This window comes from Tauraco erythrolophus, chromosome 9, assembly GCF_009769465.1.
Source record: "Tauraco erythrolophus isolate bTauEry1 chromosome 9, bTauEry1.pri, whole genome shotgun sequence".
NCBI lineage: Eukaryota > Metazoa > Chordata > Aves > Musophagiformes > Musophagidae > Tauraco > Tauraco erythrolophus.
Window position 1 is genome coordinate 21,830,819 of NC_141473.1, and position 24,533 is coordinate 21,855,351.

At 44.8% G+C, this 24,533-nt stretch overlaps 2 protein-coding genes across 3 annotated transcripts; both read right to left on the reverse strand.

Annotated features, from left to right (window-relative positions):
- Positions 1-935: 935 nt before the first annotated feature.
- Positions 936-5,006, reverse strand: BLOC1S2 (biogenesis of lysosomal organelles complex 1 subunit 2). Of its 2 annotated transcripts, none has more exons than XM_086616607.1 (5): positions 4,933-5,006; positions 3,951-4,067; positions 3,004-3,123; positions 1,984-2,088; positions 936-1,474 (listed from the first exon to the last, which is right to left on the reverse strand). In XM_086616607.1, exons 1-5 carry the CDS (start codon positions 4,982-4,984, stop codon positions 1,443-1,445), a joined length of 426 nt encoding a protein of 141 aa, XP_086472733.1. In that variant the 5' UTR covers positions 4,985-5,006; the 3' UTR covers positions 936-1,442. The 2 variants fall into 2 exon arrangements, 1 of the variants encoding a protein (XP_086472733.1); XR_015222339.1 differs by having other exon boundaries at positions 1,442-1,474; positions 1,855-2,088; positions 4,933-4,987.
- A 1,609-nt stretch (positions 5,007-6,615) lies between these two features.
- On the reverse strand, positions 6,616-23,666 carry LOC104384556 (broad substrate specificity ATP-binding cassette transporter ABCG2-like). The gene is given in 17 exon segments (XM_086616653.1): positions 6,616-6,731; positions 6,734-6,762; positions 7,660-7,772; positions 8,711-8,820; positions 10,195-10,338; positions 10,710-10,820; positions 10,823-10,833; positions 12,164-12,253; positions 12,635-12,717; positions 13,258-13,523; positions 14,368-14,484; positions 16,721-16,872; positions 17,973-18,130; positions 18,886-19,038; positions 21,339-21,453; positions 22,746-22,805; positions 23,383-23,666. Coding segments are annotated over 17 exon segments (2,112 nt in total).
- Positions 23,667-24,533: the final 867 nt, after the last annotated feature.

The following is a 24,533-nucleotide window of genomic DNA, read 5'->3' on the forward strand; positions in this document are numbered from 1 at the left end:
AATCCTGAGAAGATGATGATCTTGGAGGATGTTGCTTTGATAACAATACTAAAATGTTTCATTTGCTTTCACAGGTAGAAAAGTCATCTGTGAGCTAACTATAGATAAAAGCAATACAGATGCAAATGGCTGGATACCTCCTGGAGACTCAATCCTGTTCTTTAAAGATGCCCATTCCAAAAAGGCCTTTCATCAAAGTGAACTACACCCTCTCTCAAATCCCAAGTCAAGGCCAGAGAATCATAGAATAGTATTTTCTATTTCAAACCCCTGATTTTTAAAGTGATGGTGAAGTCTCTCAGAGGTCATCTGCTTCACTGCTTTTAAATAGCACTAGGGAAAAGTATCCATCTTGACTATCTACAGTGGCTGTACACTGACAGCATTACGGGCTTTACCACACTGGCACATGACTAGACATTCTAAACAGCCTGTAGGAACTCTGAACTACTTCTTTCCTACATCAGCATTTGTACCCTCCTCTGCTGCAACTTACTCAAAAGCCAGCTTGATCTAATCAGGGTCAACAGGTACGGCTCAAAAAAAATTTGGAATAGGAGTACTTGTTCAATAAGATGGGCTCTGCCAAATTAACAATTTGGAACAGTTAATCTGGTAGAGAAGCAGCTTTTTGTGCTGAACATGCCTCTTCAAAAACTACTAGATCAAAATTCATTGCTGAAGTAGAGGAAGGATCTGCTAAGTGAACTGAGTATGTGATAAAGCAACACTTCCTGCAGTTTCACCTGAAGCCCAGTCAAAGAATGTAATTCCAGGAATACTTGACACAGAGTTTAAAACATGTGTTCTCTTCTAGGATCTCCAGTAGCTGGAAGGAGTTTGTCTTTCTTTACAGAGCCTTTGGAAAATAAAAAGACAATTTACATAATCTTTCCAACAGGAATATGAGATTCCAGAGAGACAAATGCAGCAAGTTGTTTTATTGTAAATTTATAATAATTAGTCTCTCTATTTCAAACAGATAAAGGGATACCAGAATGAAGTGTTTTCAATATGATGCTCATAAGCCCAAAGGCCCCAGTATCTTCTCAACGCAGAGCTCAATGAAGGAAAAAAATGACGTGTAGGTCCTGCTGCTACTAAAGGAAAATGTCTTTATAGGTTGTGGGGGGCTTTTCCTAGGTAGACTATTTCATGTGGCACATAGGACTAATACACAGACAGCCAATATATCAACACAGGGGTTAGGGACAGGCTTCTACTTTTCACTGCAGAACAATGGAGGCAACAGAGCCTCTTGAGAAGACGAAAATATTATTCAGCCTGAATACAGCCTACTGTATTCAACAAATAGAAAAACTTATCAGTCTTGATGTTAGCTGTAATCAAATTCTTGTCAACATAAAGAATTGCTGTTGTGCGCCTTAAACAGAAATCAGTCTGACTCAAAGCCCAACTCCAACTTAAAGACTGCTGTAATTTCATCGTTTCTCCAGTTTTTTGTACTTGGCTTCTGCAGAAGAAAAAACAACAATATTTCAGGCCTGGATAGGTAAAAACTTCGAATCCTGTAAGCTGCTATACATCTTAAAATTCAAGTTAATTTACAGTCTCACTTAGGGTCATTCTTTACTAAGCATTCAGGCAAATAAAAGTGTACAATTAAAATTTTTAAGAACCAGGTGTGCTTAAGTCAGACAACAAGTATTAATTAAAGCCAAGGGGACTTGAGTGTCTGGTAGAACTTTATGAATCCTTCTATTTGCAGGATTAAACATCTGTCTTTTAAATTTGGGTCACTGCATATTGTAGAAGAGAAATCGAGCCTCACAAATAAGATGTACCAGTCCACCTCCATATAACTTGTTATATTAATCTTTTCCTAATGCTTACCACTTCACATACAATGTTCATTGCTCAAAAGCAGCATATGCAACTCTGCAGCTCAGATTTGTTAAATAGAGGAAATACACTTGCAAGGGACTATGATGCTAGGCAGTAACAGTAGAGGACAACAGATACCAAGTTTTTTGGAATACGCATCCAATTTATAAGCTGCCTGCTCCAAAGCTGCAACTTGATCCTCAATTAGGTTGATTTGTTCCAGATATGGCTGAAGAGCAGCATCTTAAAAGAGCAGAAAAATTGTATCTGTCAATTGTCAGCAACTCACTTCCAAGAAACAGTTGAAACACAAGAATTTCTCATGACATTCTTCAAAATGAACAATTTAGAAGCTCCTTCCTTCCTCTGACCCAAAATCAAGTGGTGACACTGATAGCAATGTTCCAGGAAAATATGAAATGCTTAAGAGTACTGGCTAAGCTCAATACAAGTAATATTAAAAGGTGAATAAAAAGAAGTGCTATTTCCTATCAGATCCAAAATTTGGTGTAAAATAGGACATAAATTCAGATGTATTTTCTCTTATGCTAGTCTACATAGTTTATAGCCGTAAATATACTGGAGCACCTCTGCTACGAGGACAGGTTGCGAGAGCTGGGATTGTTCAGCCTTGAAAAGAGAAGACTTCGGGGGGACCTAATAGCTGCCTTCCAATACCTGAAGGGAACCTACAGGAAGGCTGGGGAGGGACTTTTTACAAGAGTGTTCACTGATAGGACAAGGGGAAATGGGTTTAAGTTGAAGGAGAACAGATTTAGATTAGATCTTAGGAAGAAATTCTTCAGTACGAGGGTGGTAAGACTTTGGAATAAATTGCCCAGAGAAGTTGTGGATGCCCCCTCCCTGCAAGTGTTCAAGGCCAGGCTGGACGGAGCCTTGAGTAGCCTAATCTAGTTGAGAGGCGTCCCTGCCCATGACAGGGAGGTTGGATTAGATGATCTCTAAGGTCCCTTCCAGCCTATGCCATTCTATGATTCTATGATACACAAGATTGGCATTGTATAGTAGCATGTCTATTTCAGAGAGTTTTCTTTCCTTCAGCACCTAATAGAGTGTCAACTATCTGACTCTTAGATAACTTTATTTCCCAAACAGGTGTACTGTTCGTTATACCCCTACCTTATTTGGTTTACTTACATTTTTGATTTAAATCCTTCAGATTTCTACTGATGTTTACAGCAATATCTTTCATTTCTAGGTACTTTAAGCTAGTCAACTTATTCATGTTTTCCAAGAGTTTGTAGTCTTCACTGGTGGCTTAAAAAGAAGAGAGTTTATTTTAATTAAAAGTTGATGCGGTTTGAATTTGGTGCAGACTTCTTTAAGAGGACAAGATATTTCAAACCAATAGCCAAATGTAACAAAGAATAGTGCAGATGTGTAACAGGTATTAGTGTAATGCTCTACAAAAAGAGAGATGACATTTTGTGAATTGTAAAAATCAACTGGACTGATGAACACTCATTCACTTGCAAGTCTTTTTTTTGAGAGAAAAATTGACTTATTCCTCCTATTTCTACTCTTCTTCTGTCAGTTAAACACTTATGTTTACAAAACTGATAATCCAGTGGTGTTGTAGAATGCTTTAAAAATTAGAGCCTATGGAATCCACTAACTTGCTGAGCAGTTTATTTTTCTCCAGTTAATGATGCCCAACAGTTTATTCTAAAGCATGAATGTTGGAAAACATACGTATGATCCTTGCTCTCACTCAGAAACAAAACAGCTGCACATGTTCTACTAGTTGTGCTCCTCTTCTAGTCCTTCTTAACCTAGACCCCTTTTGTTTGTTTATTCGTTTGTTTTCCCATGTACAAGCTTCTGCAAGACTAAAGAATATTTTTTTTTTAAGTTGCTGGTATCATACTGAATTCTTTTGCAAAATATTTGTGCTGTTCTGGGATTTCATTAATATGACTAATCGCAGTGCTGTTAGTAGTCTAACAACATGCCATGCTTGAACTGCCAGTCTGGCTAGATATGATCTAAATAGGTATAGTTTGTAGAAACTACACAGCAGATTTCTTTAAAGGAAATGAAAAGAAACAAAAACTTACTTGCAGGTCAGTATTGCAGTGCCTTACCTGTCAGTTCACCTGTTAAATAAGTGGCCATTTTGTTGAACATGTCTTTACACAGTTCATTGATGTCTGCCTCTGCTGGTTCCTTAGCTTCCTCTGCTGTTTCAACAGCAGGATCATCTAATCAGGTTACAGACAGGGTTAAGAAAAAGTCAGCAGGTACAGAAACATACTATAAAGATTAAATGGTCCCATTTTTTTCCTTTCAAATTGACTACACCCACTTTCCATATAAGTTGCATACTTTACACTAAGGTATAACAAACCTAAGCAGTTTACTTGAAGTAGCGCCAAGATTATTTAAAAATACTACTTTAGGGAACATTTAAGGGATAGGCACCTGACGAGACACACTTGCAAGTATCAGCCTGGTCCAGTGCTTCGAACAACAGGAAAGGAATTTGGGGAGAACTTTTGAGTGACTTTGTGCACAATGCTACTGATGTTTATTTCCAGTTACTGACCCAGAACAGAAGTACCGCCCCCCTAGTCAGTTTCACGAAGCCCTACAACAGACCCCCGCCTGTGGAAAGCCATAATCACCGCTTTTCTTCTCCAAACCCATTCCTACAACAACCTGCCCCTGTTCTGCTCCTCGCAGGGACAGTCCAGCACCTCCTTCTCAACCCGAGAGGTTGCTCCTTCCTTTGTCGGCAGCTTTTGCCGCCTTAAACACAAAGGCTGCCCCGAGGCTCGCGGGTCCCGCCGGCCGAAGCAGCGGCGCGGGGGGCCGGCGACAGAGACGCGGCAGCAAGCTGCTGGCGGGACGCCCTGCCGGGCGCCAGGGGAGCAGCTGGCGGGCCGACATACGCGAAGCCGCGGGCCTGCCCCGCGGCCGGCCGCCGCCCCCCCGCCGGAGCCCTTCCCGCCGCAGGGCCGCCGCTGCCGCGCCGCGCCGGGAGCGAGCCGAGGCCTGGCAGGGCCCGGCCACCGCCGCGCGGCCACGGGGCGAACCCGGAGACGCGCCCCGGCCCCAACTCCTTACGCTTGGCGGGCTGAGCGCCGGCCTCCGGCAGCCCCTCCGCCGCGGTCGCCATGGCGACGAGCCCCCTCCCGCCGGTCCCGCTTCCGCCTTCGACCCCGCTCAAGGCCGCGGCCCCGCCCCTCTCCGCCGCGGCGCCTGCGCGGCTACGGGCGGTCAGGGGAGGCTGGGCAGCGCCGGGCTGGGGGCTGGCCGCCCTGCGCGCTGGGTCGCAGCCGGCGGGGCTGCTGCCGCCGCCGCACCCGGCTGGCTTCCCGCCGGGTTGCGGAGCAGCCCCGCGCGTAGAGTCGTGGCCTGCGCGCCGCACCGCCTCGGGCCGCGCCGTGACGGGAGGCCGCTTCCACCGCCTGCGGCGAGCGTGTGGTGGCTGACAGCGTCAGTTGCGGCAACAAGCACGAACGAGCAGCCTTCATCACAGCAGGCGGCGGAAGACAAATACCGAGATGTAAAACGTGGCACGAGTTTCCTTTTTACCAGCTGCCACAGGCAGCGGAGCAGCGTAGAAAGAGCATGGTTTGTGCTCGGTGTGGCCGCGCTGCCAGTTTGGTAACTTCCCTTCCACCACGACTGAGTCATTTATTGCAAGAGCACCAGAAGCACTTCTCACACTGCAGGCCAGTTTCAAGGGCTGCTGCTAGACCAGCCCTCACAAGCAAACTCTCCAGCCTCGTGTTTTGAGGATGTCTTCCTTCAGCTTAGCTGGTCCGCTTGCTTAATGCAAGGGAGGGGCTTAATGTGGCTTAGAAGTAGCTTTGCTTTTGCTAGTGATGTGATGAGGATGCTACAGTCTGTCCTGTGGTGTCTGTGGTAAGGAGTAGCTGCTGTAACTGACTCAGCAGTGTCTACATGGATTCAGGCTGTACATAGATGGTGCAGCTAAGCATTAAGTCTGTTAAAAAGATCTGTCATTGCTAATTATACACATTTTTATTTAAAAAAGAAAGGGAATTTCCTCCCCTCCTCTTAAGTAGTAAATGTATTTTTTGCTGTTGGTGGTTTTTGGGGGCAGTTTTGGTTTTGGTTTGTTTTGTTTTTTTTTTTTTTTACAGTACAACAGTATATATTTCTCACTCTTCTTAGATGAGATGTCTTACACCACTGCTGTTTAGTTTTTAATCAAGCAAAAGTTGTTTCTGCAAGTAGCTTCCATGGAGAAGCTACTAGAAGTAGAACTGTTCTTTCTTGGCAAGAAGCACTCATTCCTTGTAATGACTTCAAACTCAAAATGTATCTTCAACACACTGTGAATGGTCTCTGGCTCTCCTCAGATGTGACAGGCACTAACAAGGGGCAATATATCAATGCATAAACGCCATCATCACCTATACCATTTGTGATAGAGAAGCTCACATGTTCAAAGGAAAATGCTTCCTTTTGAACATTTCTTGTATAAGTTGGTCACAGAAGAATAATGCTTTACAATATATAGTTTGATATGTAACTAAGGAATTATAAGAATTATATTCTCTTACAAAAAAAAATCACTTATGCAATGTACATTATGCATTTCTTTTTAAAAACCAAAATCATACAATCATGTGGAGATCGCACTCCAGAAAAAAGTAGACAGGGTTCCCAATGGAGGTCCAGTAAAGTCAGTTGAAATCTTTTGGCAATCTCCAGTAGGCTCTAACAAGCTTTGCAATTTTAAGACTGGAGAAGCTGCAGAGCAAGGCAACGCAGAGTCTATGTGAACTTTCTTATAAACCGGAGTTTTGCATAGGCAATGGTAAGGAAGATAACAGTCATGCAGAAGAGAGCCACTATGTTTTCCCACATTGCCCAGTCGGTAGGTGTGATTCTTGGCTGCACAGGTATGCTTCACCAGAACACCTGCAGAAAAACATGGGGCAGAAGGTGGTATTACTATATGGTGCAAGTCTTCAGGTAGTTACTTTTATTCCTGTTCCACAAAGATTCTTATACCCTCAACTCTGCAAAACAGATCACAGAAAAAGAGTAACTTCATAATCTATCACTAAAAAATGCTTAAGGGACAATCTAGATCTCTGATTCTCATCATCTTTCAGTAGTATCCTCACTGTTGTTTACAGCTAGCTGGCAATTTATGAGTAAACCTCAGAACACATTAAACCACAGTAAGTACAAAAGCATTAGTTTCGCACAGGAGTCATTGGAGGTCTGTAACAGGGTTTTGTGGTCCAAAAGCTGTGGAAAGAGTGCTCTAGCACTGTTCCCTGCAATAACCTCAGCTTACCAGCCCTCTAGCATGTGTCGTGAAATACTTGCCTTGCTACACCTTCAGGTATCAATAGTCAAGAGTATTTCAAATGGGGCAGTTAGCACTGGGAGCTAAACATCTTGGCTCTCTGCTGTATCTGCAGGGAGATTAGTATTTACAATAAGCTCTGAGGGGCAGGCGTGTTTCTGATCTCAGACCTACTGCTTCCCAACAACTTTGTAGCTTGCATTTCCATTGCAAGTGACCCTGGGTTTAAGAAAACTGATAAGCCAGGGCTAGGTTATCAAAACCAGAATTTAATTTAGCTCATCTGTCTATTTTTAGGAGTGAAGTTTCATTCCTTCTTCACTCCTGGGTAATCGTGAAGTTTTACTATATAATCCTAAAATACATTATTTTGGGACATATTATTGAGACTTGCCTGAGGGGTTATTCTGTGAATAATATAAAATCTGAAACTGTCAGACTTCTCTTTAAGCAAGCCATCACAATTCAGGCCTAAGAACCACCATGAGTCAGACGCTTACATTTCTCCTGAAGTATCAGAGGGACAACTGCCTGCATCTCCCACAGATGCTGTAACATTTGGATTCTCCTCACCACAGAAGTAGAGACCTCTCAACTCATTCACTTCAAGAGCCTAGGGAAAGAGGCAGACATCAGATTTTTACAAAGTAGTGATTTGGGATGCTAAAAACTGAAACACCTTAAAGGAACTTGATGATTAGAAGATATGTATCTCCACTCTTGGAATCATATATGTTCCTTTTTATTTTGAAGCTTTTAAATCACTGCCTTTCTGAGAAACTCCTCCAAGTTCTACATGCAGGATAGTTTGGTGCCTGAGTCTTTGGCTTCAAATGTTATGTCAGTGACTTAGCCATGGGTTTCTGTCTTGCCAGCTACAAGTTCCTGTTCATCCACTTTCATCTGGGGCAATCTACTGACCCAGAAAACCATGTGGCTGCTTGCAGACTCCCCAGCACCAGCACACTGACGCAGATGGCACAGTCAGCCAAGGCAAGAAGGAAGGTTTCCCTTGCACTGGCATCCTGAGCTAACTGCAATCTCAGGGGAGACTTCCACATTCAGCAAGACTGATAAAATATCTCAGTGATAACCAAACGGGTGGTTTCACATCTCCCCTCTTCCTTAAGCCTACTTTCTCTTCCACTGCCAATCACATGGTCCTGCCCACACCACCCTGCACCAGCTCTGGCATTCGTTTTGCTCATTTTTACTCAAAGGTAGGGAACTATTCCTCCTAAATAGGCTTGGCAAGGATGAAGACAGGAGCTGGAAGCACAACTTCCACCTGTGTATGAGTGGGTGACCCTGCTGTGTCCTAGTTACTGTGTTTGAAGCAGCTGCACCCTTACTTTCTGGTACCCCTATCTCTTTATTAATTCAGAAATGGTAGTAATTCGTATTTCCTACTTCAGACAAAGCCATATAGGGTTCATGTGAGGAAAGAAACCAGATCTGACTTTAAGAGAACTTCATTATACTCAAAACCTCTCCAGGAAGAAGCAGTGTGGCTACATTACTCACAGGAGACCGATACTACTTTTTACTCACAGCAAGGCGTATCGGGGAAATGCTGAAGTACTGGAGCCAGCTCAGCCAGCCCATTACAGAAGGGAGGTTTACTAGAGGGCCTGAAAAAATCTGAAATAGAACAGAAGAGACTAATGATCCCAAACTCTGTTTACTGCAAACCTGCCATTCCTGCAGTTGCCCACCAGGGTACACTGAGATAGATGCTGCCTGTGCCTACAAGCATGAGGTTCAAACCTTGCAGCACTCCTAGTCAGCTGGCCCAACAGCACACCCAACTACTGTAGTTGAACTGCGTGCAAAGAGGTCAGAAAGGTTTTCTACATCCACATGTAAGCTAAGAAGCATGCATACTAACAACTTCTTACTCTAGAAGGCTGTGTCCTATGGCAGAGTTAGCCAGAGGCTAAAGCAGGATGACTGGGGAGGTGAAGAAGTAGAGAATCAAGAAGGGAAACTATGAGGAGCCTTAAGGCTGTTACTGTTTCAGCTCCTTCTCTGACCTACATCTTTTATCTGTGCTCTCTCCTACCTGGAACAAGGTTGCTCTTTTACTTCCGAGCACAAATGTACTAGCTAAACATGACGCTTCATCACAAGTGTTTTTGTGCTTATCCTGTTGTCTTTCAGGATGTCAACAATGCCATCCTTCATACTGTGACTTAACTCACTGTACATCAGCTGCCTTCGCTATGCATGCACACTTCTCACCTACAGCAAGCATTTGAAGTGATACACTATCACTTAGCATACTGCAAAAGCAGGTTAAGTTGCAAATTGAAGAATAAGGGATGCACTGTGGGTGCAGAATATGTACAGACAGCTACCAGGTATCACCTGACAGGAGGTACTTTTTAGTCTAAAGTAAATTGATAGGCCTCACAGTAAAGAACTTTCATCGCTAATATTATCTCTTTGAAAAAGAATTCACATCCCTGATCTATGAGTAGTCAAAACTCCTTTCTCTTTCACTTGCTTTCTTGCTTACAAGTCCTTTAAGAAGAGTATTGAAGTAATTTCTGGAACTCAAGGGCAATGCTGAATTAAAATAAAGGGAGGATAAGCTCTTGGTAATCCCACAGGGCTACAAACATTATGCAATAAAATCAATTGATCTAAAGTTATGTCAATATTTTTTCCTTTTAAATGATATAGTTGATAACTTAGATTGATAATACTGGAAATGCAAGATATTTTTAAAATCAATTTTTGTAAGGACATTAAAAAAAAAAAACCACGCTTTTTTGGGGGCACACTGTTTGCAAAGCTCTGATGGGCATCACACCTAATGAACTGCATCTGAGCAATGATTTAATCCTTAGATTACAAGTTGGCAGAAGTACATCTTTGACCACAGTGACAATAAAAACCACAGCATGGGGCTGATATGCTATTGGACTGTGGATTCTCAGCCTGCTTAGGGCTGGCTCAACCCAGGCCTCTCAGCTGCTTCCTCATCTCCCCAAAGAAGCACACACCCCTTATATACTTACAAGCATCACAACAAAAACAAAGAGTGATGACCAGGTTGGCGACAGCCACCACATCCATCCCAGCACTGATAGCCAGAGACATGGCTGTGGCAGTGTAGGACACCATTACCAGGGTCCGCAGATAGAAGAAGAAGCAGCCTGCATCAGCTTGGTAACCTCAAAAAAAACAGAAAGAAAAGAGTCCAGTAAACAACTACACTATGGATTCCAGAGAGGCACCCTTGGACTCCTATACAAGACAGGGAAAGCAGGAAGAAAGATGACCAAGTTTGGAGTTGGCAGGAACCATGCATGCTCCAAAGGTGCAGAGAGCATTACCAAAAGATGTGATCAAGCAGGTCCCCGTCTTAAATTGCTGGTGTCTCTTTCCCCTGCCCCAGAGTCCTCTGAAGTTATGACGCCAAGCACTTAATTCAGTTGAAGGTTGAACTAGTTTCATGTTGTAGATATAGGAATTAAACTCTGGCTAAGTCAGAAATCAAGCGGGTTGAAAGATGATAGGTTCAACAAAAGCATCAATTCTTTACCAATCATCCAGTAACTGATGCATGAGAATATGATAGCTGGAGCAGTTCTCATGGGCAACAGATCTCCCATCATCAAGGCCAGGAAGTAGGCAGACACACGGTAATATCCATGGTGTATTGATGGCTGCGAGGACAGGAAGGAGGGGAGTTGTACAGGTTTAGGGGGTCATCTAGGAAGCAGGCTCAGCATGTGTATCGGGTTTATCCTGATTCAGTTTCTGTTCTCTCTACCACTGACTCCTTCTCTATATGCAAGTTGCTTATTTTCTCTGTGCTATCACTTTGCACTCTGTAAAGTAAGGGCTGCTCTATCTCACAGGCCCGGCAGTCATATTGAGAGCCCTCCAAGGAAAGTGAATGAAGGCTATGTGACTGCTAAGTATATATTGGAAAAAAGCTCCTAAAGCTTTTTTCAAAGAGAATGATCCTTAACACAATAGCATGTGAAAGTATTAGACTGCTATTAACTGGGAGAACACTTCCTCCACAGCTAACTCATACAGCTGCTTCCAGGGAGAAGGAATGATACCCAACAATGGGAAAAACACTTTTAGGATATCAACTCACCTCCAGTTCAAAGGGCAATTAAATGTCATTATGATTGTTTTGCTGCTTAATTGGAACTCAGGAGAAGATACTTAATCGGCGAGGTGCCACAATCCCCATTGACACAGCTGGTAAGCAGGGCAGACTAGTAGGAAGTGTCAGTGTGGGGTAGATTCACTCCTGAGCAGCTGTTAGGGGCAATATTAAGCAGCTCTGAGCAATCTGGGGGTGGACATGTGCATTCCAGGCACAAATCTCCAATTTCTTCTTTACCACATAGGATCCGTCTCTTGCCCTTTCATCCCACAAGCCGGAGGCTATTCCAAGCTGCGTTTTCAACATATTATATACTCACATGTATCTATACAGATACGTGCAGGCATTTACATACAAATACACACATACAAACACATACACATATTTCTATAGACAGAGAGATGCACTTGATTATTAGGGAGCTCTTGTAAGCCACCCAGAAGCTCTCTTCACCTGAGCATCCCTCGCAACGCTTCTCCAAGAACTCTCCCTTGACCTTCGCACAGTCTTACCACTTCAGGACCATTGCAAGACAGCATTTCAACCCTGTCAGCAAGAAGGCAGGCAGGGTTCACAGTCTGCAGGATTCACATGCAGACTTGAAAAACACTGGCACCAAAAGTGGGTAGGAAAAGCACTTCTCAATAAACTGTGACACAGCAAGCAAGGAAAAGCATGTTATTCCTCCACTCCTTCCCCCACCACTTAGCACTTCAGCTCCCTGCTCTGCAGACCAATTTAGCATTGCTGTTACAATCTGACATTGCAAGGGAGCAATCAAGTCTTTTGTGGAAATCATTTTGTTTAGCCTGTAAGACACTCCCACCACGTCACTCCGGGGTATGAGACAATCTAAGTACCTCACGACTTACAAAAATAGTTTCTTGTCTCTGATGAACAGCTCAATTGCAGAGACACTGGAAAAACACTGGTTTGTGCTGACAAAAAACAAGGATCCAACCCTAGAAGGCAAAACAGAACAGTCAAAGAGTGACAAAACAGCCTAGATCAACTCTGACAGCCTCAGACATCCTCAGATCATTAGGTCAGTGCTCTTCTGTCTCTGTCACAGAACAGACGTATTAATTGTGCTACTGTAGATCTTTGCTGTAAAACCAGGTTTATTCCTTTAGCTTCCTCTTTCACATCTCCTTTGTACCTATGTGTGAGCCCGGCAGAACTGCGGTCCATTTAGGACATCTGGCAATACCATGATGCAGTGCATTGAGGCTTGCAAACCCAACCCTCCTCTGTGGTCCAAGTGGATCCCAAGGCCTTTCCTGTGGCTGAAGCCTGTCTGCTATAGATGCAAAGCCACAGCTTTGCTCATTTTTCTAACTTACCGATTCTGAATGCCACTTTGATCCAATTTTACAACCAAAAAAGATAGCACCACAACCAAGGCTAGAGTCATGGTCACTGCAATCTAGAAGCGGAAAGAAGAAAGGGAGGAGTCCTTCAGATAAGTAAACAGGGACAAACTTATTATTAAGGCATAAGCAGGGTTTAAGATTCAGACCTGCCTAAAACTTTGCTGTTGTGATTCAATGTATACCTATGACACACACAATTAAAAGTCTTATAGCAAATTTTCCGAGTTTATCCTCTTCAATTTTCTCTTTCCTCTGATCTTCTTTGGTTGGGAAAGGTTAGCAGAAGCACACTAAAAGAATAACCCAGCTTAACATTTCATGCCAGGCACGAAGTTAAGGTCACCCTAGAAGCTCCCCATGTGAACTAGAGAATAGAGTGTTTCTCCCCATTCCCCAGTGCCGTTTTCCTTGTGCTAAACCAAAATGGAGATTTTTTTTTTTTTCAAAGGCAACAAAGATAGCTGGCCATCTCACTCCACTTAAGTGGCAGTGGCACAGGACCAGCTGCCTCTGGAAACAAGTCTGTCCTACAAACTGCAGATTGCCGGACTGACAGCAGAGGGAGTCCGAGACTTTCAGCAATTGTTACCCACTTGTGCAAAGGAGGCCTCTGGGCTCCTGATGAGGTTTTTCAGGGAACGATTGGACACCCAGTACAGCTGGGTGAGGAATCCATTTGCGTAGGTAATCTCACGGCCCTGCTTGGGTACTCGCTGCTTCCTTCCCTGTGCAAGCTCCAGTTTCGCCAGTGCTTCCTTTGTGTTCTGATACAGGCTGGAGTTGAGATATTTCTGGTGCAGCACATCTACCACACTGCTGTCCATGTTATCTTTTGCCACTCCATTTTCATCGCTCTCCTCTGAGTGAGAAAGATGAGATATGACTTGTGATTCCCCAGGAACCCTACCTTCAGACATGGCCCATCAACATGCTCAGCCACTTTGGAGGCTGAATGAAAAAAAAAAACAAACAACAGGAATGCCCAGAGAATTGAATTGTTCAAGACTTGGCTCTGATTAAGAGGCTTGCTTGATTGAGAGAGTTTCCCTACAGTTTTAATTGAACCTAGCTAATCTGCCTCTTCTTCGTGGCACAAAACCCACCATATTCGTAATGAGACACCAGAAAACCCTTGTTTCACTGAATTTTGAAGAAATCAATGTTTGCTCAGATCCATTTCCCCATCCCCAAAAAGCACTGTTACAAAAACTGTTCCTTTATAATCCTTCAGTCATGGATATGCTACAGCATCCCCAAACAACTATTTCCCAACATTTCACTCGCTATATTGTTAGACAGTTTGTCCTCTAATCTAGTTCCAGCCTGTCTCACTGCCCTGTAAATCCATTACTACTTAGCCTATCTACCCTGTCTTCTCTGCAGCAGCCTTTTTTGTGACTGAAAACTTCTGTCAGCTGTCTCTTTCAACTAAGCCATTCTAGTTTTTCAGTCTTTCCCACACAGGTTTTATAAATTACTCATTTTATCACTGCTTCTTCTATATTACTGAAGGAAGAAAAAAGAAAAAAAAATTCTGAGCTCTTTAAAGAAGCCCACAGCAAAGTGTATCTATTAGCAGGAAAAATGAAAAGATAATGAAATGCCCTTAGACTGGAGGAAACCCAGAGAATAAAAGCTTGCCATCACCACATAAAACTTTCCTTCTACACTAGCCAACTGTGGATTTCTCCTTCACAATTTACCTTCTCCTGCATCCACAGGTATGTGATCTTCCTTGCTTGCTGCCACAGCAGTTGAATCACCATTTATAATATCAAGGAAGAAGTCAGCTGGATTGTTGAAGGCTTCGCATTCATATCCTTAAAAAAACCCCAAGAAACGCACATTCAACATGTTTGTATTGCACATAGCACAGCCTGGAAGGTCAAATCTAATACTATATCACGCTTCCACAACCCTGTTACAAGCAAACTTCACTGCTTTCCATAAGCCTTAGTTTCCAGCGTTAGAATGGACAGGGTTTAGGAGATGGTGAATCTAAGGTTATCCATACAGAACATCCAAGTTGCATATTCTCCACTGATTTCAGGGGAGGAGAAATCTGTAACTTGTTTCTACACAGCTCAGCATAGACAACTCTTGCCTCCTTCCCAGTGCTGTTCAACCACATCCCACTCTGAAAGACACACCGATCCTCCGTAGAGGTTGCTGGATGTCTGCTCTGCAGCTTCAGATGCTTGGCTCTAGAAGCTCAACTCTTGCTTGTGTTTCCTTGGTCACAAGGGAGAGGAAGGGCTGTCCGAGAGCAGCTTCTTATAATATGGTTCTAGCTATGAGATGCTGAGGAAAGGGAGGTGGCAGGGAGGGGGAAAGCAAGGATGCTTCTTGTATGCCATTCCTGTGAGAAAGGAAGTGAGGTGGGATACTAAGAGGAGGAGTAGCAGTAGTGGGACTGGTTAAAGCATCTCCCTTAAAGCCAGGGAAAGCTTACAATCCAGTGTGTCCATAGCTGCATCTAGACTAGACTGGAAATGCACTCCACATTCTCTGTCCACTAGTCAGACACCCTCACGCAGCTTACTTGGAGAGGGGGCAGCCATTCAACAGTGCCATTATTAACCCACCTCAAGATACTCCATGATTTTTACTGGCTGAAGGATAGAAGCCAGAGAGTAGTGGTCAATGGGACAGAGTCCAGTTGGAGGCCTGTGTCCAGTGGAGTCCCTCAAGGGTCACTACTGGGACCTGTATTGTTCAACATATTCATCGATGATTTGGATGAGGGAATAGAGTGTTCAGTCAGCAAGTTTGCTGATGACACTAAACTGGGAGGAGTGGCTGACACACCTGAAGGCTGTGCTGCCATTCAGAGAGACCTGGACAGGCTGGAGAGTTGGGCGGGGAGAAATTTAAGGAAATACAACAAGAGCAAGTGTAGAGTCTTGCATCTCAGTAAGGACAACCCCATGTACCAGTACAAGTTGGGGACTGAACTGTTGGGGAACAGCACAGGGGAAAGGGACCTGCGGGTCCTGGTGGACAGCAGGATGACCATGAGCCTGCAATGTGCCCTTGTGGCCAAGAAGGCCAATGACATCCTGGGGTGTATTAGAAGGGGTGTGGTTAGTAGGTCGAGAGAGGTTCTCCTCCCCCTCTACTCTGCCCTGGTGAGGCCGCATCTGGAATATTGTGTCCAGTTCTGGGCCCCTCAGTTCAAGAAGGATAAGGAACTGCTTCAGAGAGACCAGCACAGGGCCACAAAGATGATTAAGGGAGTGGAGCATCTCCCTTATGAGGAAAGGCTGAGGGAGCTGGGTCTCTTTAGCTTGGAGAACGGGAGACTGAGGGGGGACCTCATTAATGTTTATAAACACATAAAGGGTGACTGTCATGAGGATGGAGCCAGGCTCTTCTCACTGGTATCAAATGATAGGACAAGGGGATATAAGCTGGAACACAGGAGGTTCCACTTAAACATGAGGAAGAACTTCTTCCCAGTAAGGGTAACAAAACACTGGAACAGGCTGCCCAGAGAGGTTGTGGAGTCTCCTTCTCTGGAGATGTTCCAAACCCGCCTGGACGCGTTCTTGTGTGATCTGATCTAGGTGGTCCTGCTCAGGAAGAGGGATTGGACTACATGATCCTTTGAGGTCCCTTCCAATCCCTAACATTCTGTGATTCTCCTCTCGGTTGCCCACCTGCATTCAGACTAGAGCAGATTCTTGGATCAGCCCCTACAGATTGCTGCCAATCTTCAGGTTCTGGTTCAAAACCCAGTGGCTCTGCCACCTAGGCCTGGTAGAAGTACAAGCATCATCTTGTCAATTGTGCATCACGCTTCTAAACGTCCAGGCAATTCTGGGCTTTGACCTGATGCAAGGCAAAACTAAGGCAGGAGAGAGCCAGGCTGTGTGTTCCCTGAAAAATTTCAGTTTTATCATTTTGTTTTTTCCCTGTTCTAACGTAATGCTGTTTAGACTGTATGTGTCCTCGTGATAAAAGAGCACAGGACTGTTACTCAGTGCTAGGGTAAGAATGTACCCACAGATTAAACCCATTAGCCAGTAACCTTCGCTCTTAGCACAGAAGACTTACCAATAGAACTAAAGTAATCCAGGGCCTGCTTCGCAGGACCATGGTACAGCACCTTTCCCAAAGCTAGTAATGTCAGACTGTCAAACAGCTTGAATATGGAATAGCGGGGCTGATGGATGGAAAATATGATGGTTCGCCCTCTTCTTGAGAGCCTGAAATAGAAACAAAATCTCTTTCAAACACACCACACCTTGCATTTCAGAAAGGCCATGTTAACCCAAGCGAAAAATAAGTATCCCAATCCAAGACAAACACATCAACTTCTCCGGGTCTCGACCAGAAAAGCTGTAGTTCCCCCTTCTCTGTCACTGTGTCAGGTGCTGCCTGCAAGACCTTCAGGACAGCACCCATCATGACAAGAGACCACCATGGCTGTCCGGGTAGACAAAATATGATGTTGTCTGTAGCTAGCAAAGCTCCAGGGCACGGCTGTGCATAAACCCTCCTCACGTGTTTTCTCTACCAGGCTTCAACCTGACTACCTGGAATGGTCCTACTGCACTCAACAGTACTACCAGGCTTGACACAGCAGGCTGTGGAAGTCTGGCAAGCCGAGATGTCTCTTAGCTCTTCTGCTAAAGAAGAGCTCTCTAGAAAAGTCAAAACTAGTTTTCCTTCAGGTTGTCAGACACTCTATCAAGTGCTTTAGCACTGATGCCCAGCAAGCATCCTTGCCAATCAAAGACTCCCAGCCACAAAGAGCAGAGCAAAATGTGCCCCCAGGCAAAACCAGACAACATGCTACAAACCCAGGACGAGGGTTAGGAACTCATTAAATAAGCCTTCTTTCGTCTTCTCGGTACTGGAAGACAGTTCATCTCCAAAACATAGGAAACAAAAGTAAACACTGAGGGTAAATCTGCATGTGATGTCTGATCTGAGTTCAAGGCTGTTGCCAGAGTAGAGGAAGAGACTTTGAAATAGACTCAGCTGGAAGGCCAAGAAATTATGATTACAAGGCCTGACCTCCCAGTCCACCCCTCTCTGTGGTAAAGGGAAGCTGTCCAAGCTACATCTGCTTTTTGGGCTCCAATCCACTGCTTGCTGTGGAAAGATTCCCATCAACTTCAAAAAACTTTGGACAAGATCCAAATAAAACATTTACTACCACTGAGTCTATTTGTCTAGCTTTTTTTTTTTTTTTAAAAAATAAAGAGCACTGTAGCTACTCAGTCACAACAGCATCATTCCTTTTTTTGACTAACGAACTGACAACAAATTTGCAGCAGAGCTCTGAATAACTGACTCTTACTTCTTCAAGAGGATGAGGACTGCATTGGCTGTGCTGGCGTCCAGGCCAGTTGTTGGCTCATCCAGAAAAAGGACTGGTGGCTCTGTGATGAGCTCCATCCCAATGTTGGTTCTCTTCCGTTCCCCTCCAGACACTCCCCGGATCAATTCAGTTCCCACCTACAAAGCAGAAGCAATCAGGTATTTCCAACGAGACTTAGTCAGTGCATGCTCTGGAGTTCAGGTCTCTCCGCACCCAGCAGCCCTTTCCATTTTCAGAGTCCCATTAGTGAACTCCAGGGCCAGCGGCAGATGATGGGTCTGACTCAGTGTGAGGGACTGTGTAGCAGTAAGCAGAGCCTGATTTTCGGAGGTACCAGGCACCTTATGACTTCAGGGAACAAGGATGACACTGTGAAGGAAGAGCCAGAATGAGGCCACAGCAGAGGTGGCATTGCTGTTCAGGGACGCCTTTTGTTGGTAGCTCACCTGCTGCTCAAGTAAGACTGGAGTAAGTAAAGTAAGAGTAAAAATGCTGCTGGGAACAAGCTCTGCAAAGAACGTTTCCGTCAGAGCCCAGCTGTCCATCCCTCACAGCCTTCAGCACCGTAAAAACAATTTCCCTGTCTTGTCCCACAAAGCCGGGAAGCAACTGAGCAGCTTTCCAACATGCAATGACTAAGCAACTTTTTCACCTTTGAACTTATACAACATGCTGGACATGGTTCAAAATGTTCCCCTTTTAGTGACAAATACACATCACCTCTTTCCAAGCCATCTCCTGAGCTGGAGACTGGTTTCTTGGATGCAGTACGGCTCAGTCAGGTTCCTGCTTAACTTAGTGTCGCTGCACTACCTATGCCGTACTGCCCAGAGGCAGCAGTTCAGTTTCCAGAGGTAGCAGGATTCCTGAGAAAGGTATTCTTGCTGCTCACCTTAGCATCAGCCACTTTGTTTAATCCCAGCTCGCTGATTATCTGGGTGACTCGCTCTTTCTTCTCTTTAACACTGATGGAGCTGGGGAGTCGCAGGGCAGCAGAGAAGTGCAGGTTCTCCCTCACCGTCATTGTGCCCATGACAACATCATCCTGAAAGCAGCACAAATGGACAGTTGCAAAGCCTTCCCAGCTACCTGACTGGGCACCAGAGACCCTGTAGTGGTGGTGGCTGGATAAGCTGTTTGTGGAACACAGTGGAAACTGGACTGAGGGACAACCCCTGCTTCAAAACTTACACAACACGAAATTCAAGGTCACTCAGCCGCAGTCAAGGGGAGAATGCAGCTCTGCAGGCTCCCAGCTTATACCAAGCACCACCTCAGCCTGCTTTCAGGCTCAGGAGTACAAGTGCAGACAGCACCATTTTGCACTGCACATGCGTTTTCCTTACCAGCCAAAGGGAGGCAGAGCAGGTAGCTGGTTTTGTAAGAGTTAAACTTCTGCCAGTCCACCTGAAGCCAACGGACATTGCTAGTTCTCAGTGTCCAATGTAGAGACACTCATGGAGTCACCCAAGTCAGCTCTCTTCCTGCTTACAAGACATAGCTTGCTGTGGTCCAGAGCACCTGCCAAGTTATTTTTTCCATGTCTCAACTATCTATAACTCCTGAGCACAAGACCTTATTCTAAGGGCTACCCCTTTAGAAAAGCTTCAACAGTCACGTGCATTTTGAGTAAGAATCAGATCTATCCAGTTAATAACCATCCGAGCAGCCTACATCAACCTGTAACAATCATGAGCCAAACAGAGTTGATGTCAGGTCCATCCAGAGCTCCATGCCTCTCCATCACCCCTGCTTTGATATTAGAGCCTATGCTGCATCCCACCATATTACGGGAGAAGGGCTGCAACACTGGGCAGCAGCTGAGAAACACGCCTGTTAATCAGGCACCTTTCAAATCCGGGGCCTTTTTGGAAGACACGGCCCCTAAGTGGCAAGGCAGCAGGTTCTTGCCTGCTTCGGGACTCCTTCCACATCAGATGTAATCGATCAGCAGCAGCACAAAGGATGTGCCAGCCAACCATGTTTGGCCGTGGAGTTAACAGACGAAGACTGAACATGCTGCTGTGCTGGAAGTATGTGACAGATTAATCAGGGTGTAAGTGTTATGATTAATTGGCTTCACTGCCAAAGCTGCTTTAGAAATTTCCTACCATCGCTTCCCTCCTCAGCCACCCTTAGTCTCTCACTCTAGCCTCCCATTCCTCATCCTCAGATCCATCGATACAACTGTTGGGTCACCACATTGGAAACTAAACTGTGAATTTAAGCTACCTTAATACCAAACAAACTGTGGCACGACACCCTCACTTGCAAGGCATGAATGGAGAGACCACCAGAAGTTTTATAGGGATAACACATGACTTAACATGTTTATATACTCATCTGCATAAAACAAGCCCTGTAAGCACGTATGTATTTATGTATTTAGACCTTAAGTGTTGTTTGTAGTTGTTAGGCCATCTTTATTGATCTGGGAGGTATTGTACAGGGCTGGGAGGGCAGAGAAACCATTTAATGCCTCACTCAGTTGTCTATCATTTTAAGGCTGTTTGGTTGCTTTGCACATTCGAGAGACAACCGTCTCAAACTGGGACCACTTGCAAGAAACTTCCTGGCCACTTGTGAAACACTGAGGATTTGGGGATCTTCGACCTGCAGGAATGAGACTCGGCATCAGCCTCAGCACATGCATCCTCCCAGAGCCCCGCAGCTGGCAGCCTTCAGAAAAGCTGCCTATTTCACATCTGCCCGCAGTCAGAAGGCTGGATGGTTTCCAGATTTGGTTGTTCATATGGCTGTCAAGATTCCCCTTCTCCTCAGCTCCCCCAGGGCTTTGAGAGTCTATTATTGGTCCAGGCCTCCACCCACTTCCGCAGATTCAGCCGGCTTTTCCTGTCTCCGAATGGGCCAAAGATCTGTCTCAGCCAGCCAGAATCAGAGGAAGAACAGCAGGGATCTACTTACTTCCTAGAATTATTGTCTTATAGCTTGAAGGTACTTCTGCCAGCTAGAACTGCTTCTGAGTTTAACAACAAGAGATTTTGGGTGTTGTGGGTTTTTTCCTCACCTTTTTATTTTTTTTAAAACCTTGCTAGTACTTCAGGGCAGAGCCCCAAAAAACCAAGCCACAGTAGCCCAGTGGTTTGGGCATCCATGTGGCTTTTGGAAGACAGACACCTCCGTGCTTGACTTGGTTGGAGTAACAGTTTGATCCTCTTGTCTTTCATAGTCCAGAAAAATACTAATACTGTAACACCTGAGTTATCAAATCAGACTCTGTGGGGATCATTGAAAGTTACCTAACCTAGTAGTTCATGCTTTGCTTATCTTACGCAGTCTTCCCTCCCAAGGGCTCCCAGGCCTCCACTGAAGGCAGGTACTCACCTGCACAACATATCCTGAGATGCACTTGAAATTTGGAGGTTGTGGGATGCCATCTATAAGCACTTCTCCAGACAGGCCTGCTGGGTCCTTTCTGGCAGCCAGCACATCTAGCAGACTTCAGACAAATATCAGGCATTAGCTTGTGCCATAACAGCTGCTTTTACCTTTGACTGGATAAGTACCACCAGCCAGGTCTGCTGTTACAGCCTGCTCATGGCACACTGCAGACCAAAGGGCATAGAAAGGGGCCTCCTCTACTCTGGGGGCTTTAGCTCTCTGTACAGAAAGCCTGGTGTAGATACAGGATTTTGCAGCACAAGGTGTGCCGCAGCAGTATGACAGTATACAGACCCTCACAATTCACAGCAGTCAAACCCCTACAGAAATGAACTCAGTCTCCATATTAGCAGCTAACCTCAAATGCACAGAGACAAAAGCACCCTGACGAGTAGCTCAGTCTGCTCTCCAGCCAGAGCAGCACAGAAGTAACTACTTTGATCTCAAAGAAATTAATCCAAATGTGTATAAACAAGACTAGAGTTAAGATTAATTTTATAAAGTAATTTTCTTTTAACATATCACTGGATTCTCCTTACTGCCAAGGCCAGCCTGTCTGCTAGCTAAGTAAACACTGCCCTTATGAAATGCTGCTCTTGAAAACATCCTGGTTAGCCAGCAGTCTCCTTAGAGAGGAAGGTCAAGGGTCAGCACAAAGACACACTTGTGCGAACCCTGGCCATATTTGCCAGTCTCTGACATTCTCAAAGGCTGAGAGTGACAAAGAGCTCTCTTCTTTCCCATAGAACCATACTAAAACAGTATCAGCACTGGCTGGAGATAGTCTGCATGGTATTTGTCTGTGCTTTCATCCAAAGAGCTCGAGCACATGTGCACCCCACCACCAGGCCACAGTCAAGTCGGGGTGAGGACCCAGAGCATCATGCAGACTGACATTACACCACATCCCTGTCAGTTGTTATAGAAGGGTTTGGCCTAGCATCTCCAAGGAAGTCTTGCTGCAGTGATTTCACAGGGGATGACATCTCTTCTGCCTCAAGGGAGCTTGCACCCTCCCTCCGCCCCATTACAGGTCTAGGACAGAGCCTACAGCTGAGCTCCAGTCACCCCAGTTCAGCCTGGTATCTTAACTCAGGCCACCACCAAAGGTGACTGCAGCAGTACGGACCACCAATTGGAGCAGATGAGGGGTGTCACACTGCTGCAGGGCAAGAATCCCAAAGCATTGGCTTGAGAGAGGGACATGAGGTCAGACTGCATCACCAGATTTCTGACAGGCATGCCAAGGTCAGAGCCTGCGGATCCTTCACATCTCCTCCAACTCTTGGAACCCCAAATCCTCTTTGGACAGCTGACTGTCCATTTGAAGGAGCAGAAGAAAGTACTCACGAAGATTTACCGCTTCCTGTTGGCCCCAGGATAGCATTCAAGCCTGGCTTCATAATGCCACTGGAAGAAGGAAAGAGTTATTTCCAAATGGAGGACTGTTCACATGCAGCTCATAGTAGAGGTAAAGTGTGAACAAAATGCTGTTGAAAGGAAAACTTAGAGATTATTAAAAACTTCTCCTTCAATCTGAAATCAACAAGCATTGTTCCTTTCTTGTCCCAGACTGCCAGTCAGAAGACAATCAGCGCTGGACATAAAAAGCATCTACAAAAGACAGAAATTAAGTGTCTTCCCTGCTGAGCCAGGTCTTGAAAAGAAGACGTAACTGCTCTCTGCTGCTCATTTCCTCCGACTGCAGCTTGAACCATAGTTAAGGGAACCCTCAGATCTTCTGACAGAAGAGTTCGCACAAGTTTGGTCCTAATTTGCTCAGATCAATAACTGAAATTGCTCCAGCTAGATCCCAGCTATGTTGCCTAAAGTCAAATTAGAAAGTTCTCATATGAACTGTGGACTGGCAGGAGGGTAGTCATTTCTTTGCCAGCACAGCTGGATCTGGAAGGTGACATTGAGGTCACCGATTCACAGCAGCAGATTAATTCCTACCATCCGGTATTTTACTTAAGCAAGAACTTACTAAACATTATGAAGGATCTTCTTTTCCACAGTTTTCCGTTTCCACAGGAATCCACTGGATTGCTTAATGAAGTACTGGATGTTATGGAAGCTCACAACAGAGCCCCGAGGGGACTGGAGGGACTCTCGTGTTGGAAGAGAACGTTGGAAATTGCCCGCTTCTTCCTCTTCTCCAATAGAAATAATGCTGTGATCAAACGTGTCTGCCATCATGTCCTTGTTACCCAGGTCAAGCTCCACTGCATGGAGTTTTTTGAGGTCACTGTTGTTTTGAGCAGTTTCCATCTGTTGAGACAAAGAAAAAAAAAAAAACATGCAGGGAAGAAGACAGGCGAGCAAAGATTTCTGCAGAAATTGTCTTGGAAAAGCAAGTTCATGCACACCTCACATCCTTACATGTGCCAAGTTTCCAAAAGGATGGACATCCGCACTGGAAGACATCCAGTAGTCTCCAAAGGCACAGAAACACACAAATTTAGAACAATACACATAGCTTTTACGAGTGAGCCATTTTGTTCTTGAAGTGATGCTAGCTCAAAGAGCATCTAATGAGGTAAAAGCCAAGGCCATCTGAGATGATCACTGTCTTGCTCAACACAGTGAGGACTACAAAAGCAAGCTGCTACCACTTAAGCTAAAGAGACTCAAGCTCCCCTCCTTCCGGCGTGACATGCTTCCTGCTCCCTCCCCCAATCTGCACAAAGCCAGCAGAAAAAAACTATTAGTGAATCTGTACAAAGAACCACTGGAAGAAAAACAGCTGTGCTTATGAAAATGAAGGCCAGTCACATGCACCTTGTTTGCTAGCACAAGGTTATTTCAGAGATATCAACGTGATCAAAGTAATGATTACACATGTTGCTTATCATGTTTCAGTCACACCACTATCAAGATACTTCACAACTACAAACAGGAAGAGAAATTTGGATCCGTCTGCTGGCACCATTTACCCTGAAGAACAGTAGAAGTTCCCCCTCCCACAGAGAGATCTGGGACATCCCATAGCAAGGAAAAACATGGCACAAACTGATACCTTAAGAAAAATTAAATATGGTATCTAAACACAAAATTATAAAGCATTTTGGTTCAAGCAGATAAGCTGCCTCTGTAGCTCAGATGGGACCACCTGAAATGGAGGACATGTGAACAGCA